Source organism: Esox lucius, chromosome 3 (genome assembly GCF_011004845.1).
Source record: "Esox lucius isolate fEsoLuc1 chromosome 3, fEsoLuc1.pri, whole genome shotgun sequence".
In the NCBI taxonomy this organism is placed as follows: Eukaryota; Metazoa; Chordata; class Actinopteri; order Esociformes; family Esocidae; genus Esox; species Esox lucius.
In genome coordinates, this window is record NC_047571.1 from 34,126,159 (window position 1) to 34,143,830 (window position 17,672).

Consider the following 17,672-nt stretch of genomic DNA (forward strand, 5'->3'; position numbering starts at 1 on the left):
GACCTACAGGATGGGATGGACACAGGACTATACAGGTTAATATATAGTCCTGTGTTTATATATATATATATATATTCTGTGTCACAATCAAAAAACAGGCCTGGCTCACTGTGAAATTTACCATTTTCATTTAAAGTCAAAAGGCATTCATGAAATACACCGATCAGCCATAACATTATGACCTTTTGCCTTTTGTGTAGGTCCCCCTTTTGCCGCCAAAACAGCCCTGCCCCATCGAGACATGGACTCCACTAGACCTCTGAAGGTGTGCTGTGGTATCTGGCACCAAGAAATTAACTGCAGATCCTTTAAGTCCTGTAAGTTGCGAGGTGGAGCCTCCATGGATTGGACCAGTTTGTCCAGCACATCCCACACATGCTCGATTGGATTAAGATCTGGGGAATTTGGCCAAGTCTGGCCAAGTCAACACCTGGAACTCGTTTTAGTGTTCCTCAAAACATTCCTGAAGCATTTGGTAGTGCACATTATCCTGCTGAAAGAGGCCAATGTCATCAGTGAATACCGTTGCCATGAAAGGGTAAACCTGGTCTCCAACAATGCTTGGGTAGGTGGTACGTGTCAAAGTAACATCCACATGAATGGATGGACCCATGGTTTCCCAGCAGAACATTGCCCAAAGCATCACACTGCCTCCACCGGCTTGCCTTCTTCCCATAGTGCATCCTGGTGCCATGTGTTCTCCAGGTAAGCAGCGCACACGCACCCGGCCATCCACGTGCTGTGAAAGAAAACATGATCCAACCAGGCCACCTTCTTCCATTGCTCCGTGGTCCAGTTTTGATGCTCACACGCCCATTGTAGATCCTTTCGGCGGGTGGACAGGGGTCAGCATGGGCACCCTGTCTGGTCTGCGGCTACACAGCCCCATACGCAAACAAAATAGGATGCACTGTGTGTTCTATCAGTACCAGCATTAACTTTTTTAACAATTTGAGGCACAGTGGCTTGTCTGTTGGATCGGACCACACGGGCCAGCCTTCACTCCCCATGTGCATCAATGAGCCTTGGCCCCTCTTGACCCTGTCGCCAGTTCACCACTTGCTGCCTAATATATCGCACCCACTGACAGGTGCCATGATAATTATTATCAGTGTTATTCACTTCACCTCTCAGTGGTCATAATGTTATGGCTGATCGGTGTATATATATATTAGTAACCGATCTTCAATGTTTCAAAACCATCTATACAGTAAAAACAAGAATTGACACATTCATCCAAGCATGTTCATTTAAGATAATAAAATAAAAAACCTGCTACTAAGTTGAGTCACTTCAGTCCAGTGACGTTAACACCAGTCACAAACACCTAGGGAATCTTCACTCTCAGTTCACCCTTTTGCTGGACTTCTCCTATGCTTTGCTTTCTTTTTGACTCTCCAAAAGTGTGGAGTGGGAAGGAGTGGATGGGAAAATCCAAAAACGATCAAAGGGAGAAGATGAAGAAGAAATGAGGCTAAAAGGGAGCCGTTTGATATGGGTGGTAAAAAGGAGGCAAAAATAAGAGACAGCTTCAACCTTGGAGTAATTCCCTACACTGTGTGACCTTTGACTGAATCCCAAAGGGTTTAAAGCTTTTAACACAGTAATAATGACCCCAGATGCCTGATGTTAACTGCACAGCCTTTAGAATACTACTACACCCCCCTGACCTAAACTCCACCAGCCTTTATAATACTACTACACCCCCTGACCTAAACTCCACCAGCCTTTATAATACTACTACACCCCCCTGACATAAACTCCACCAGCCTTTAAAATACTACTACACCCCCCTGACCTAAACTCCACCAGCCTTTATAATACTACTACACCCCCTGACCTAAACTCCACCAGCCTTTATAATACTACTACACCCCCCTGACATAAACTCCACCAGCCTTTAAAATACTACTACACCCCCCTGACCTAAACTCCACCAGCCTTTATAATACTACTACACCCCCTGACCTAAACTCCACCAGCCTTTATAATACTACTACACCCCCCTGACCTACACTCCACCAGCCTTTATAATACTACTACACCCCCTGACCTAAACTCCACCAGCCTTTATAATACTACTACACCCCCCTGACCTAAACTCCACCAGCCTTTATAATACTACTACACCCCCCTGACCTAAACTCCACCAGCCTTTATAATACTACTACACCCCCCTGACCTAAACTCCACCAGCTCCTGTAATAGTCAAAAACACACAGTCCAAAAGACACAATCATAAAGACAGAATCAAAAAGAGATTGTCATGTTATTCTACTGGCAAGAATAGAAAACACATGATGCGTTAGTCTCAGTTATGGCACAAAATGGACACCCCTCCCTGAGATAGGCAGGAAAAGAGAGAGAGAGAGAGGGAGAGAGAGAGAGAAAGAGAGAGAGAGAGAGGGAAAGAGAGAGAGAGAAAGAGAGAGAGAGAGAGGGAAAGAGAGGGAAGGGGGGAAAGACAGACGGACACTAGAGCGGTCGTCCTGTCCCTGGCCCACAGTACTAACACCAACCATTGAATGACCTGTTCTTCATGATGTTCCTACAGCTCTCCGCCTAATGTAAATGTACTGCACACATACCTACCTAATGCAAGCCCAACTTAATTACGCTTTTGTCGTAAAAAAGAGATAGCACTATGCATCCAAGACTCAGCACAAAACCGAAGTGTGCGCCCCAAACGTCCCCCTACTCCACACACAGTTGAGCACTACTCTGGGACAGGTTCCTTTGGGTCGTGGTTAAAAGCACACTAGGACGTAGGGTGTCGTTTAGGAGGGAAGCTGCCCCAGATTGGAAATGAGGCTCCTGTCTGCCCTGACTGTAAGGCCTGGGAGCAATATAACAGCTTTATAATGGCCCTATTTTAGCGGTACAGATGCTGTATTATAATTGGAACATCCTGTCGTTGCAGGAAAAGCAAACACTGAAAATTTGCATTTTCCTCTTTCAAAATGTCTGACTTTGATTTTCTCTGAAAATGAAAAATGTATGAAATCCCTACAGCGTTTCCACCATCTCATTCATTCACCAGGCACTGTCCGGAGAGACTCACGGGGGAAATTTGCGTCATGGGAACATCGGCCGGTTTGAGAAAAACGGCCAAAACTTCATAATAATCATTCAGAATAATCCACAATATAATTCACATTTCTCGTTGTTGCAGAACTGTCTCCCGATGTAATAAGGCGGCTCAAATTAGGTTATGGCATCTGTATTTTATTTCTGGCCAAACTCATCCTGATCACCTCTATTGAGTTAACTGTCATCCAATGCAATGGAACAGAGCATTTAGGAAATGTATGATAGAACTCAAGATATAATTAATGGGTTGGGTTATGGACTCATTAAAACTTTAGTGCTGAGTCTGCAGAAGATGTGACCACACACAGAGTCTGTTGACGTTTGTTTAACTGGGTCTTATGTGATCAGATCAAATCCACGTTCAGTGATATTTTAATAATACGCAAGAGAGGAAAGTACGTCAGACTTTTAAATCCAGATGAGAGAGGGATATTGAAAGACAGCTCTTTTTAGTACATTAAGCTGTCTTCTTGTCATCGTTTCCACCCTCGACACTTGTGAAACTAGACAGTGTCCCCTAGTGGTTACAAATATAAATTCCATTTTACAGTCATTCACCTATGGTACTTTACTTAACAGTCACAGTCATTCACCTACCGTACTTTACTTAACAGTCATTCACCTATGGTACTTTACTTAACAGTCACAGTCATTCACCTACCTTACTTTACTTAACAGTCACAGTCATTCACCTATGGTACTTTACTTAACAGTCACAGTCATTCACCTACGGTACTTTACTTAACAGTCACAGTCATTCACCTACGGTACTTTACTTAACAGTCACAGTCATTCACCTATGGTACTTTACTTAACAGTCACAGTCATTCACCTACCATACTTTACTTAACAGTCACAGTCATTCACCTACCGTACTTTACTTAACAGAGGGAGAAGAGGGGAATTCTAAGCCAGGTATGAAGTGGGAATGACAGGTTAACTGCTTGATTAAATGCAGCACAATTAGTGTTGAAAATACATGTAATAATACAACCCTGTTCCCAAAGAAATTGGGACACTGCGTAAAATGCAAATAAAAACAGAATGCAATGAGGTGCAATTCATTTATCCCTATATTTAATTGAAAGTTGTACAAGGAAAACTGAGAAATGTTATTGTTTTTGGAAAAATACAATTGGATGACAAAAACATTGGGACAGGGATATGTTTACCACTGTGTTGCATCACCTCTTCTTTTAACAATACTTTGTAAGTGTTTGGGAACTGAGACCAACTGCTGTAGTTTTGAAAGTGAAATGTTTTCCCAAATTCTTGCTTGATATAGAATTTCAGCTGATCAAGAGTTCAGGGTCTCCTCTGTCATATTTTTCGTTTCATAATGTCTCAAATGTTTTTAATGAGTGACAGGTCTGGAATGCAGGAAGGCCATTTTAGCACTCAGGCTCTTTTACTACAGAGCCATGCTGTTGTAATATGTGCAGAATGTGGTTTGGCATTGTCCTGCTGAAATAAACAAGGCGTTCTCTGAAAACGACTTTGTCTGGAAGGCAGCGTATGTTGCTAAAAAACCTGTAAATATTGTTCAAATATTTGTTAACATCACCGTAATAATGGTTGTATACGTTTGGTTGTAGTTACATGCCTTGACGCTAGATGGAAGCCGTTGGCATTAACATTTTACCGGATGAGGTCAAAGAAGTAATTTCAAGCCGATCAACATGGAATCATCTGTCGCTATGTTTTTGTTTACATTTATGACCCACGTATTTTTACTTTTGGTCACGGCGGATAGCAACGTCATGGGTACACTCGGTGCATGCTACAAACCCATCAGAGACGGCAGACCTACATCGGTAAAGTAAGGACAAAATCTCATACGGTTTTTTTGACGCTGTCGCATTCCTGTAGGCTACTGTACAGATTAAACGTAAACATAAAGCATTGTTCTAAAATCTATGAAATCGACAAACTCCCTTTGAAGGAATTGTCTTGTCTAACATCTGACACGTTTCTCCTATAAACGTGTACATTCTCAGAACCTATCCCCGACCTCATGAGTACGTGAATGTGTCAGAGTTGCCTGCAGTCTGGGACTGGAGGAACGTGGACGGGACAAACTACGTGAGCATCACGCGCAACCAACACATTCCACAGTACTGCGGCTCGTGCTGGGCCATGGGCTCAACCAGCGCGCTCGCGGGTATGTTGGACTCCGTAGAAACAATATGACACCGTGTTTCAACCTGTTGTGAGTCAACGTTACACATGCTTGAAACAATTCGGAGAGACGCAAGGCACCTCAAAAAATACTGTAACCATTGATAAAGACGAGCAAAAAAGGCTGCAGCAATAACACACACAGTGGCACATTTCTCGAATTAAAGGTGTTTCACCAAAGAATAAGTGAGACATTATTGGCACCCTTGTTTAGCGCACTTTGTGCAAAGGGCTTTTTTCCTGCCTTGATAACAGCGCCCGGCAGTTTCTAAACAAGGCAATACCTTACAGACTGCTCAAAACAATTAGGAACACTTAAATCACACAATCGGGTCTCAATGAACGAAATATATTAAAGATCAAAATCCTTTCTGTACATTATGTATTTCATTGAGAACAAAATGACACAACAACGGTCAATGGAAACCAAAATCAACCGATTGAAGGCTGGATTCAAACTCACACCGAAAATCAAAGTAAACTATTGAAATAACAGGCTTTTCCAACTTGTGTGAATTTCATCACTGCAACTCATAATGTGACTCAGTAGTGTGTATGGCCCCCACGTGCCTGTATGCACTCTTGACAACGTCTGGCCATGCTCCTGATGAGGTGGTGGATGGTGTCCTGGGGGATCTCCTCCCAGATTTGGATCAGGGCATCAGTGAACCCCTGGGCAGTCTGTGGCGCTACTTAGTGGTGTCAGATGCACTGATACATAATGTCCCAGAGGTTCTCAATTGGATTCAGGTCTGGGGAACATGAGGGCCAGTCAGTGGCATCAATGCCTTCGTCATCCAGGAACTGCCTACACACTCTGGCCACATGAGGCCGGGCATTGTCCTGCACCAGGAGGAACCCAGGGCCCACTGCAGGGTAAGGTCTGACGATGGGTGGATTTCATCCCGGTACCTAACAGCAGTCAGGGTACTGTTGACTAGCACGTTGACTCCAAGTATAGGCCTCCTGCGACCATCACTGACCCACCGCCAAACTGGTCATGCTGGATGATGTCACTTTCATTTGCACCAAAACAGATTAAATTGATTCACAATCGCTTATGCTTCCTAATTCGACAGATTGATATCCCTGAAATGTAATTGAATTAGTGTTATACTGTGATGATTACTTGTTACCTTAATTCTTTTGAGCAGTGTTTTATGTTTCCTCTAAGAAATGTTATTATTATAAAATTATGTAATTTCTATTTTTCTGAGCATAAACTATAGCTCTTTGCCTTTGTCTTTATACAGCGTTTGTGCTCATTTTTATTAAGGGTGCCAATAATTTTGGAGGTGACTGTAGGTTGTCACACAGGTTGTCATTAAAATGTTATTGGGTCAATCGATTCATGTTCACTGTGTAGCTAGTCCTGATTACTACCAATTTGTGTTAATTTTTGCGGGCACGATGCCTAGCTTCATTATATCGTAAATAAATGATTGATTCTGTACACTGCAGCTCAACAGTTTTGATCAATATGGCAATGAAAGTTTAACATAATGATTATCTAATGCGTGTTTTTTGATTAGACCGGATCAACATAAAGCGTGGCGGTAGCTGGCCGTCTGCCTACCTGTCTGTCCAGAACGTGATTGATTGTGGCCACGCGGGTTCGTGTTACGGAGGAGATCACACCGGAGTGTACCGTTATGCCCACCTGGCGGGAATCCCGGACGAGACCTGCAACAACTACCAGGCCAAAAACCAAAGTAACGCTTCAGTTTGGGGGTTCAAATGCTTTGTCTGGTTTTAATGCTCCCGTTATGTCTTTTAATGCTCCCGTTTAAATTTGACCGTTATGCCTATTAGGGATGTCAAGATACCGCCAGAAGTTTGAACTTTCGAAATGGTACCACAGAAATTATACTATTCTCGGTACCATTGCGATTCCAAGGCAAAAAAAAAAATCTAATACATCAATTGTGTATTTTAGAAATTAACAATTACCATTAAATCATTATTTATTTATTTATTTTTAAGGAACCTTTACAATCTGTTATTTTATAATTAAAAAATACATGAAAACGTTTAAAACTTTGGTCTTTAATGAGAAGGGTATTTCAAGGATATTTCTTTATTTCTACTATTTTCCACATTTTCCATGTTAGTGAATACATCAAAACTATGAAATAATTCATATAAAATCATGTAGCAACCCAACAAGTGTTGAACATAATCAGTTGTGCCGTGACAGTAGGGTTAGTATACAGACCATCAGTATATCGGTATTGTAGTAATACATATTATGGTAAGAACAGCTCAAATAAGCGAACTTACCAACTTTTCTGTGGCACAAATTAACTTTTTACAAGGCACACCTGTGTATGGTATTCCGGGTATTCCGGGTATTCCTGTATGTCACGAGGAAGTTGTCTAGCCTTTGTTGCATAGTATGTTTATCTTTGGACACTTTTATAAGGGCAACACTGCCCTCTCATGGCAGAATGTAAATAGAAAGTATTCATTCGATACAAATCAGAGAATTGGTATTGAAGACAATTTTGTGATGTGTGCTGTATAAAATATGAACAGAACCTGTTTTTTATGGGTACTGAATTAGAATCCAAGTTTCTGTTCTCATGACATCCTTCCTACCTGTTGAATATACTGTACTTTTTTCAGTTTGCGTGTGCTTAGAATTTCGTCTCCCAGGCTACAGTGTCTTCAGTCTTTTGTATGGCTAGAGGCATTGAAATAAAAAGAATAGAATGGCCAATCCATCCGTCATGCCATCATTGACTTGAATGGTGACACCTGGTCTATTTATTATATTTCAGTGAGGTCTCTTCAGAAGGATAATCGTCATCTTTTTCCTGTATGTTCTGCAGAGTGTGAGCAGTTCAACCAGTGTGGAACGTGTTCCTCTGACTCCTGTGCTGTGGTGCAGAACTACACCCTGTGGAAGGTTGGGGACTATGGAGAGGTGTCTGGTCGAGACAAGATGAAGGCGGAGATATACACCAATGGGCCAATCAGGTGACCACAGATCAGAGGGAAGCAGGGCTGTTTGTTTTATGTACCGTTGGTCCCGGGACTGTGACCCTTAGGCTGTTACTCTTTGACCTTTAGGTTGTTACTCTTTGAATTATAGGTTGTTACTCTTTGACCTTTAGGTTGTTACTCTTTGACCTTTAGGTTGTTACTCTTTGAATTCTAGGCTGTTTCTCTTTGACCTTTAGGTTGTTACTGCTGTTATTGTGACCAAAACAGAAAAGGCTTTTGTCAGATTTGACGTCAGAGGTAGTTAGGGAAAACATGATCAGTAAAAACCTCCCTTTTAAACGTTTACATTCTGTTGACACATACCCACATGATTTTGTTTTCAACTCGTAATGTGGAAACTATAATACTAATTATATTTCATAGACCAGTGGTTCCCAACCATGGGAACTAGGACCCCTGGGGGTACATGACCAGTGGTCTAAGCCACTGCCTCTGGTGCACATGTACTGCTGCATCATGGGTTCAAATCCCACCCAATGCCATAGAGCATAAAATGACAGAAAAGATATCTTTAAATATTTTTGAATTTCTAGCCATAATGTTTTTTCATAGCCAGTGTGCTTCAATATCTGGTTGCCAGCTCTTTAATTAGGTTAATTATGTGTGTTTGTGGGACTGCTGCCGATGTAAATTATGGTAGCTTTATCCACACCTCAGCTGTGGCATGAAATTGAATGTTTAGAAGTGTAACACGTGTGACGGTACGCGTAATGGCGGCCGTAGTAACGGTTGTAACATGTTGAACTGTCCTGTCTCAGCTGTGGTGTGATGGTACATGTAATGGCGGCCGTAGTAACGGTTGTAACATGTTGAACTGTCCTGTCTCAGCTGTGATGTGATGGTACGTGTAATGGCGGCCGTAGTAACGGTTGTAACATGTTGAACTGTCCTGTCTCAGCTGTGGTGTGATGGTACGTGTAATGGCGGCCGTAGTAACGGTTGTAACATGTTGAACTGTCCTGTCTCAGCTGTGGTGTGATGGTACGTTTGATGGCGGCCGTAGTAACGGTTGTAACATGTTGAACTGTCCTGTCTCAGCTGTGGTGTGACGGTACGTGTAATGGCGGCCGTAGTAACGGTTGTAACATGTTGAACTGTCCTGTCTCAGCTGTGGTGTGATGGTACGTGTAATGGCGGCCGTAGTAACGGTTGTAACATGTTGAACTGTCCTGTCTCAGCTGTGGTGTGACGGTACGTGTAATGGCGGCCGTAGTAACGGTTGTAACATGTTGAACTGTCCTGTCTCAGCTGTGGTGTGATGGTACGTTTGATGGTGGCCGTAGTAACGGTTGTAACATGTTGAACTGTCCTGTCTCAGCTGTGGTGTGACGGTACGTGTAATGGCGGCCGTAGTAAGGGTTGTAACATGTTGAACTGTCCTGTCTCAGCTGTGGTGTGATGGTACGTGTAATGGCGGCCGTAGTAACGGTTGTAACATGTTGAACTGTCCTGTCTCAGCTGTGATGTGAAAGTACGTGTAATGGCAGCCATAGTAATGGTTGTAACATGTTGAACTGTCCTGTCTCAGCTGTGGTTTGATGGTACGTGTAATGGCGGCCATAGTAACGGTTGTAACATGTTGAACTGTCCTGTCTCAGCTGTGGTGTGATGGTACGTGTAATGGCGGCCATAGTAACGGTTGTAACATGTTGAACTGTCCTGTCTCAGCTGTGGTTTGATGGTACGTGTAATGGCGGCCATAGTAACGGTTGTAACATGTTGAACTGTCCTGTCTCAGCTGTGGTGTGATGGTACGTGTAATGGCGGCCGTAGTAACGGTTGTAACATGTTGAACTGTCCTGTCTCAGCTGTGGTTTGATGGTACGTGTAATGGCGGCCGTAGTAACGGTTGTAACATGTTGAACTGTCCTGTCTCAGCTGTGGTGTGATGGTACGTGTAATGGCGGCCATAGTAACGGTTGTAACATGTTGAACTGTCCTGTCTCAGCTGTGGTGTGATGGTACGTGTAATGGCGGCCATAGTAATGGTTGTAACATGTTGAACTGTCCTGTCTCAGCTGTGGTGTGATGGTACGTGTAATGGCGGCCATAGTAACGGTTGTAACATGTTGAACTGTCCTGTCTCAGCTGTGGTGTGATGGTACGTGTAATGGCGGCCATAGTAACGGTTGTAACATGTTGAACTGTCCTGTCTCAGCTGTGGTGTGATGGTACGTGTAATGGCGGCCGTAGTAACGGTTGTAACATGTTGAACTGTCCTGTCTCAGCTGTGGTGTGATGGTACGTTTGATGGAGGCCGTAGTAACGGTTGTAACATGTTGAACTGTCCTGTCTCAGCTGTGGTGTGATGGTACGTGTAATGGCGGCCGTAGTAACGGTTGTAACATGTTGAACTGTCCTGTCTCAGCTGTGGTGTGATGGTACGTGTAATGGCGGCCGTAGTAACGGTTGTAACATGTTGAACTGTCCTGTCTCAGCTGTGGTGTGATGGTACGTGTAATGGCGGCCGTAGTAACGGTTGTAACATGTTGAACTGTCCTGTCTCAGCTGTGGTGTGATGGCCACCAAGGGTCTGGAGGAGTACAGTGGGGGCGTGTTTGCAGAGTTCCACCCCATCTCCCTAATGAACCACATCGTCTCAGTGGCCGGCTGGGGGCTGACCGGGGACGGGACGGAGTACTGGGTGGTTCGCAACTCCTGGGGGGAGCCGTGGGTATGTGTCGGGCACCCGACCCCACACACACACACACATATGAACCCAAATACACACCTACATATACACACACACACACCCACATACACACCTACATATACACACACACCCACACACATGAACCAAATACACACCTACATACATACACACACATACACATACACACCTACATATACACACACACCCACACACATGAACCAAATACACAGTCGACTGCTGTTGTTGACCTACTTGGTCGTCTGAATGCACATGTAAATGCGTGTAGTTAGTTATTCTACACAGTAGAGGGCGCAGCTCCTGAGACAGCTGGTTAGCTAGTAACAATATTATTTTGCTAGCTATAGCGTAGGCCGACATTGCTTTGTTTCTAGATAAAGGGAGAAACGGGGAAAACTGGGCAAGTCTTAATAGTTGACAATGTCAGCTTCTCAGGAGGAACAAGCACACCTGCTGTTCACACTAAAATACCCGTTCAGATGCAGCGCCCTCTACTGGACAACTGAATAAATACCACGCACGGATGTGCCTAGCATCTTTTGAGTCGGTTCATCGAAGTGGCCCACCTAGCGTGTATACTGACAAAGAAGTGTATAGTTGACCTCATAGTGTGACCGTGTTGGTCAACTTAACGTGTAAACTACTGCCAATACAGCTGTGTATACATGTTCATATTCAGGACCGGTCAGAAGGTTAGACACTTGGCCATTCCAAATGTTTGCTGGGACGTATATGCGTATACATGGTGAATAAAATATACTGGACAACATGATGTATTAGCTACCGTTTTTGGTCTCTGATTTGGTTTTGTGTTGACTAACCTTAGTCTCTGATTTGGTTTTGTGTTGGCTAGCCATAGTCTCTTATTTGGTTTTGTGTTGGCTAACCATAGTTTCTTATTTGGTTTTGTGTTGGCTAACCATAGTTTCTTATTTGGTTTTGTGTCGACTAACCATAGTCTCTTATTTGGTTTTGTGTCGACTAACCATAGTCTCTGATTTGGTTTTGGCAGGGGGAGTATGGCTGGGCAAGGATCGTCACCAGTGCTTATAAAGGAGGGAAGGGTCACTGGTATAACCTGGCCATTGAGCAGAGCTGTGCCTATGGAGACCCCGTCGTGACGTAGAGCAGCGTCTCCAAACCTTCTCCACTGTCACCAAACCCTCTCCACTGTCACCAAACCCTCTCCACTGTCACCAAACCCTCTCCACTGTCACCAAACCCTCTCCACTGTCACCAAACCCTCTCCACTGGGTCACCAAACCCTCTCCACTGGGTCACCAAACCCTCTCCACTGGGTCACCAAACCCTCTCCACTGTCACCAAACCCTCTCCACTGGGTCACCAAACCCTCTCCACTGGGTCACCAAACCCTCTCCACTGTCACCAAACCCTCTCCACTGTCACCAAACCCTCTCCACTGGGTCACCAAACCCTCTCCACTGTCACCAAACCCTCTCCACTGTCACCAAACCTTCTCCACTGTCACCAAACCCTCTCCACTGTCACCAAACCCTCTCCACTGTCACCAAACCCTCTCCACTGGGTCACCAAACCCTCTCCACTGGGTCACCAAACCCTCTCCACTGTCACCAAACCCTCTCCACTGTCACCAAACCTTCTCCACTGTGTCACCAAACCCTCTCCACTGGGTCACCAAACCCTCTCCACTGTCACCAAACCCTCTCCACTGTCACCAAACCCTCTCCACTGTCACCAAACCCTCTCCACTGTCACCAAACCCTTTCCACTGTCACCAAACCCTCTCCACTGGGTCACCAAACCCTCTCCACTGTCACCAAACCCTCTCCACTGTCACCAAACCCTCTCCACTGTCACCAAACCCTTTCCACTGTCACCAAACCCTCTCCACTGTCACCAAACCCTCTCCACTGTCACCAAACCCTCTCCACTGTCACCAAACCCTCTCCACTGTCACCAAACTCTCTCCACTGTGTCACCAAACCCTCTCCTCTCCACATTCTGTAATGACCTACAGTTGAATATGAATCCCATAAGAAATAAGAGACGTTTTACCTGTTCACTCATGTTTTCTTTACAAATTGTACATATATTACCAATTCTCCAAGGGTATGCAAACTTATGAGCACAACTGTGTAGTTTTTTCAAGTAGTTTTTTTCATTCATCTGTGAAGAGAACTGGCACCAATGGCAGACCAGCCAATTCTGGTGTTCTCAGGGCGAATGCCAAATATGGCTGTGAGCACAGGTCCCACTGGAGGACGTCGGGCCCTCATGCCACCCACAGTTTGGTCAGAAACATGCACACCAGTAGTCCGCTGGTGGTCATTTTGTAATCCGCATCTCTAACCACTACGCTATTTAACAAGGGCCAGTCAGCCAGCCACTCACTGACTCAGTCGGAGACATTCGCTCTTCTTGGTACAGCAAAAAATGTGAAACTGACATATGTTTTTGTACATTTCACATGTGAATGTTTCCACGTGCATTTTTCATATGTTTTTGTTCTATTTTTTCTTCATTTGTTTATTAGGGGGAGAAACTGACACATCTGACCATATGTGTGATACGTGTTATGCATTTTATGATATGGATAATACTTCTACATTGTGATTCAATAGACAGTACATACACACGGGTGAGAATTTAAAGAAAAAACTTGAAGAAATGACTGGAGGAACATAACAAATGCAGATGCTTCCATTCAGTTGCCCCTCATGACACAATTAAGCAACAAACATCCTATCATGCTCTGTTACTTATAAAATGCAGAGCAGGCCCAGTTGATCTCGATATTGGATGAAGATGGCAAGAGGAAAGGGTTTAAGTGACTCTGAAATGGTCATTATTGGGTGAGGGATGGCAGGAGCTTCAGTACCATAGACTGCTCAACTAGTTGGTGTTTAAATAGGAACAGTGGCTAAAGTGACATCTGCATTTAGATCTATGGGATAGACATATGTAAATCTGGTCAGAAATTGTGGTTGACAGCTCTCCACCACCATCATCAAAACACAAAGTGAGGGAATAACTTTTAAAATAGAATATCTTTTCCATCCCTCCAGTAGAGTTCCAGAGACTCATAGAATCTATGACATATTGAATCTGTTCTGGTGACTTGTGGCCCAACACTTTACTGAGACACTTTATGTTGGATTTTCTGTCACCAGTCTGTATGTCTTTCATTTAAATAGTATTAAATATAATGTTACTTGTAAAGGTGATTAATTAATGCTATGTGGATAGTTGCACATTCTACTTGGATACATTTCTTATGAAATGAATATGTAATTAAAGATTAGGTTGCGACAGGTAACCACATGGAGTAGTTTTGACTTGTTATTTACAGTATTATGTCTCCTACAGGAAGTGGGGTGTTCAAAGATTCTTTCTGCGCAATTTAAAATGATTTTTAAGTAGAGGACTGCAACAGGAGCTACAGAAGGCATTACATAACGCATCACTCGGTATCATAGGTCCTGTTTTATGCCTCACAGCTGGTGTGAAGTCCGGTCACACTGACGACGATATACTTCACAAGGATATGTTTGTTCTTGACCAAAGCGGATAGTTCTGCTGAATGGAAAGTCTGACACAGCCTCACCTTCTGCTGAATGGAAAGTCTGACACAGCCTCACCTTCTGCTAAATGGATAGTCTGACACAGCCTCACCTTCTGCTGAATGGAAAGTCTGACACAGCCTCACCTTCTGCTAAATGGATAGTCTGACACAGCCTCACCTTCTGCTGAATGGATAGTCTGACACAGCCTCACCTTCTGCTGATTGGAAAGTCTGACACAGCCTCACCTTCTGCTAAATGGATAGTCTGACACAGCCTCACCTTCTGCTGAATGGAAAGTCTGACACAGCCTCACCTTCTGCTAAATGGATAGTCTGACACAGCCTCACCTTCTGCTAAATGGATAGTCTGACACAGCCTCACCTTCTGCTGAATGGAAAGTCTGACATGGCCTCACCTTCTGCTGAATGGAAAGTCTGACAGCCTCAGTTCCTCAAGTTCTGGGACCGTTTGTCTAAAAAAATAACCATCTTTGTGTGTGGATCCGGTCCATTCAAGCAAAATAATAGTGGATGAAATTACGTACTGCTACAAATGTTGTAAAGCACAAATACATGAACATGATTGATGTGTCTTATCATTTAATGATCAGTGTAAACTCTTTCTGAGAAAGGGACCTCAAGTTGTTTCCCACAAGAGGGAGGAAGAGGAAGAGATGATAAAGAGCAGTGAAACAGCCCAGGAGTTATTAACATGTTGCACAACATAACACAACACATTCTGCACTAATGGATAAAATGTACTCAAATTAAGTAATGCAATGTATTACACTTTTCTTGTTGTGAGAAAGGACATGACAAATGTTATTGACATCTATTTTTTTTTTTTAAGGCAAAAATACATTTTAAACATACCATATCAAAAACAACCACCAGGTCAAACTTATTTTATAGACACCATTATAATCGAGTTTGTGATATTTTTCAGATGGTCAAAAATACTATCCCACCTAAGACAGGTTATGTTCCACAAGTCTTTATCAAACAGCTTGTACACAACAAGTCCATATCAATAACATATTTGTTATTTTATGTCAGTGTTCATTTTGGAAGCTATTTTAGTATTTTCTAAACACATCACTGGTTTGACTACTTGCATGTTTACACAACAGGTATGTTTATTTTAAATTTTTCTTGCATTGTTTCTGGAGGCAAGGTGGAGTCCAGTCACTTGAAAACACAATGGCTATGTTGTTTCAGAGTCCACAGAAAATAAAGTTTGTGATTGGTTGATTGACACAATGGATTCACTCTTGCTGAATGACTTTACTTTCTATGCCCCTGTTCAATTGGTTTGTAGGTGTTCATTCTATTGTATTTTTAAATAACAGGATGTTTATTAAATGAAAGGAGTAAAAGTTGTACGGAAATGAAAACAGAATCGAGAAGATCATAAAATGTATCTTTAAAATGAATTGAACTTAAAATGAAGGTTGTTAACAAAAGTAGGTTTAAAATGTAAAAAAAGAACAGCAGGTGCATTTATTCACTTTTAATTAAAGTGTAAACAAAGACAAAACAATATATATTAAACAAGAAGCCAGTCACGCCTAGTTAAGCCTGCCCGCAGTAGAATGTGTTGATCATGGCAGCGCTCTCGAGAATCGAACCCAGGTCACCCACGTGAAGGGCAGTGTCATTAGATGTTGTGTCTGCAACGAAGCCAAACATTCAAGGGCATGTCAACTTATGATCAGGGCCATTTGGGTGATTTCTGTTCTCATTATGAGTTAAAAAGGAGCCAAACAACTATGTGATAATAAATGGCTTCATAAGATCACTATCCTTAGATAAAATTAATTTATTTTGCATGATCAGTGCATATTTTCAAAATCAATGACGAAATTGCACAATTTCTGCCAGGGTATGCAAACTTATGAGCACAACTGTATAACCACTAACACTAGCTAGATGTGCAAGGCTCATACTGAATGAACCCAAAGCAGCCGTGCAACAGCATATTGTTATCTAGTCAGTGACGCCGTGGGGTTAGATTAGGGTTAGATTAGGGTTAGATTAGGGTTAGATTAGGGTTAGATTAGGTTTGCCACCTTCAATGTGGAAAAATAAGGGACCCCTTGCCAGCGGCCCCAAACCCGGGGGACACAAATGAAGCGGGTCTGGTGGGTCTGGGGGTCTGGGGGTCTGGTGGGTCTGGGGGTCTGGTGGGTCTGGTGGGTCTGGGGGTCTGGTGGGTCTGGTGGGTCTGGGGGTCTGGGGGTCTGTTGGGTCTGGGGGTCTGGTGGGTCTGGGGGTCTGGTGGGTCTGTGGGTCTGGGGGTCTGGTGGGTCTGGTGGGTCTGGGGGTCTGGTGGGTCTGGTGGGTCTGGGGGGTCTGGTGGGTCTGGTGGGTCTGGGGGTCTGATGGGTCTGGTGGGTCTAGTGGGTCTGGGGGTCTGGTGGGTCTGGGGGTCTGGGGGTCTGGGGGTCTGGTGGGTCTAGTGGGTCTGGGGGTCTGGTGGGTCTGGGGGTCTGAGGGTCTGGTGGGTCTGGGGGGTCTGGTGGGTCTGGGGGGTCTGGTGGGTCTGGGGGTCTGGGGGGTCTGGTGCGTCTGATGGGTCTGGTGGGTCTGTGGGTCTGGGGGTCTGGGGGTCTGGTGGGTCTGGTGGGTCTGGTGGGTCTGGGGGTCTGGCGGGTCTGGTGGGTCTGGGGGTCTGGCGGGTCTGGGGGTCTGGTGGGTCTGATGGGTCTGGTGGGTCTGGTGGGTCTGTGGATCTGGGGGTCTGGTGGGTCTGTGGGTCTGGGGGTCTGGTGGGTCTGGGGGTCTGGTGGGTCTGGGGGTCCTCCCCAATGAGAGTGTCAGATGCTTCACTTCCTGCATTCTGGTGAATTTTTATGCACCAATTTGTTCTTTTATGCATCATTTTCAAAGTCCTCTGCTACTGTGAACATGAATGTAATGGAAATGGAGTAAAGAATGGTTGCATCAATTATATTAAGGATTAAAACATCAGATCATAGGCATGGGCAAGATGTTTGGTCTTTCCAAATAAACTATTTGGTATATTTGGAAGAAGCAAGAACCCACCCTCCAGCAAGGATTATGTAGCCAGTTTAGTCTGTTGCTGCTCCCATGCTGGAATAGTCTCCCATCCCACAAATTTAAAGACACACCGTTTTTCTCTTGCTTTTAGTTCAGTCTGTTGTCCCTTGGTTTTTGTCAAAG

General features: G+C 43.9%; 2 protein-coding genes across 2 annotated transcripts; one reads left to right on the forward strand and one right to left on the reverse strand.

Annotated features, from left to right (window-relative positions):
- The first annotated feature begins 4,730 nt into the window (after positions 1-4,730).
- Positions 4,731-12,982, forward strand: LOC105030515 (cathepsin Z). The gene is made up of 6 exons (XM_034289149.1): positions 4,731-4,909; positions 5,088-5,251; positions 6,801-6,980; positions 8,100-8,247; positions 10,783-10,948; positions 11,958-12,982. The coding sequence occupies exons 1-6, from the start codon at positions 4,770-4,772 to the stop codon at positions 12,069-12,071; spliced, it is 912 nt and encodes a 303-aa protein (XP_034145040.1). The 5' UTR covers positions 4,731-4,769; the 3' UTR covers positions 12,072-12,982.
- A 3,079-nt stretch (positions 12,983-16,061) lies between these two features.
- Positions 16,062-17,327, reverse strand: LOC117594267 (extensin-like). Its single transcript, XM_034291561.1, has 2 exons — positions 16,604-17,327; positions 16,062-16,159 (listed from the first exon to the last, which is right to left on the reverse strand). Exons 1-2 carry the CDS (start codon positions 17,325-17,327, stop codon positions 16,062-16,064), a joined length of 822 nt encoding a protein of 273 aa, XP_034147452.1.
- Positions 17,328-17,672: the final 345 nt, after the last annotated feature.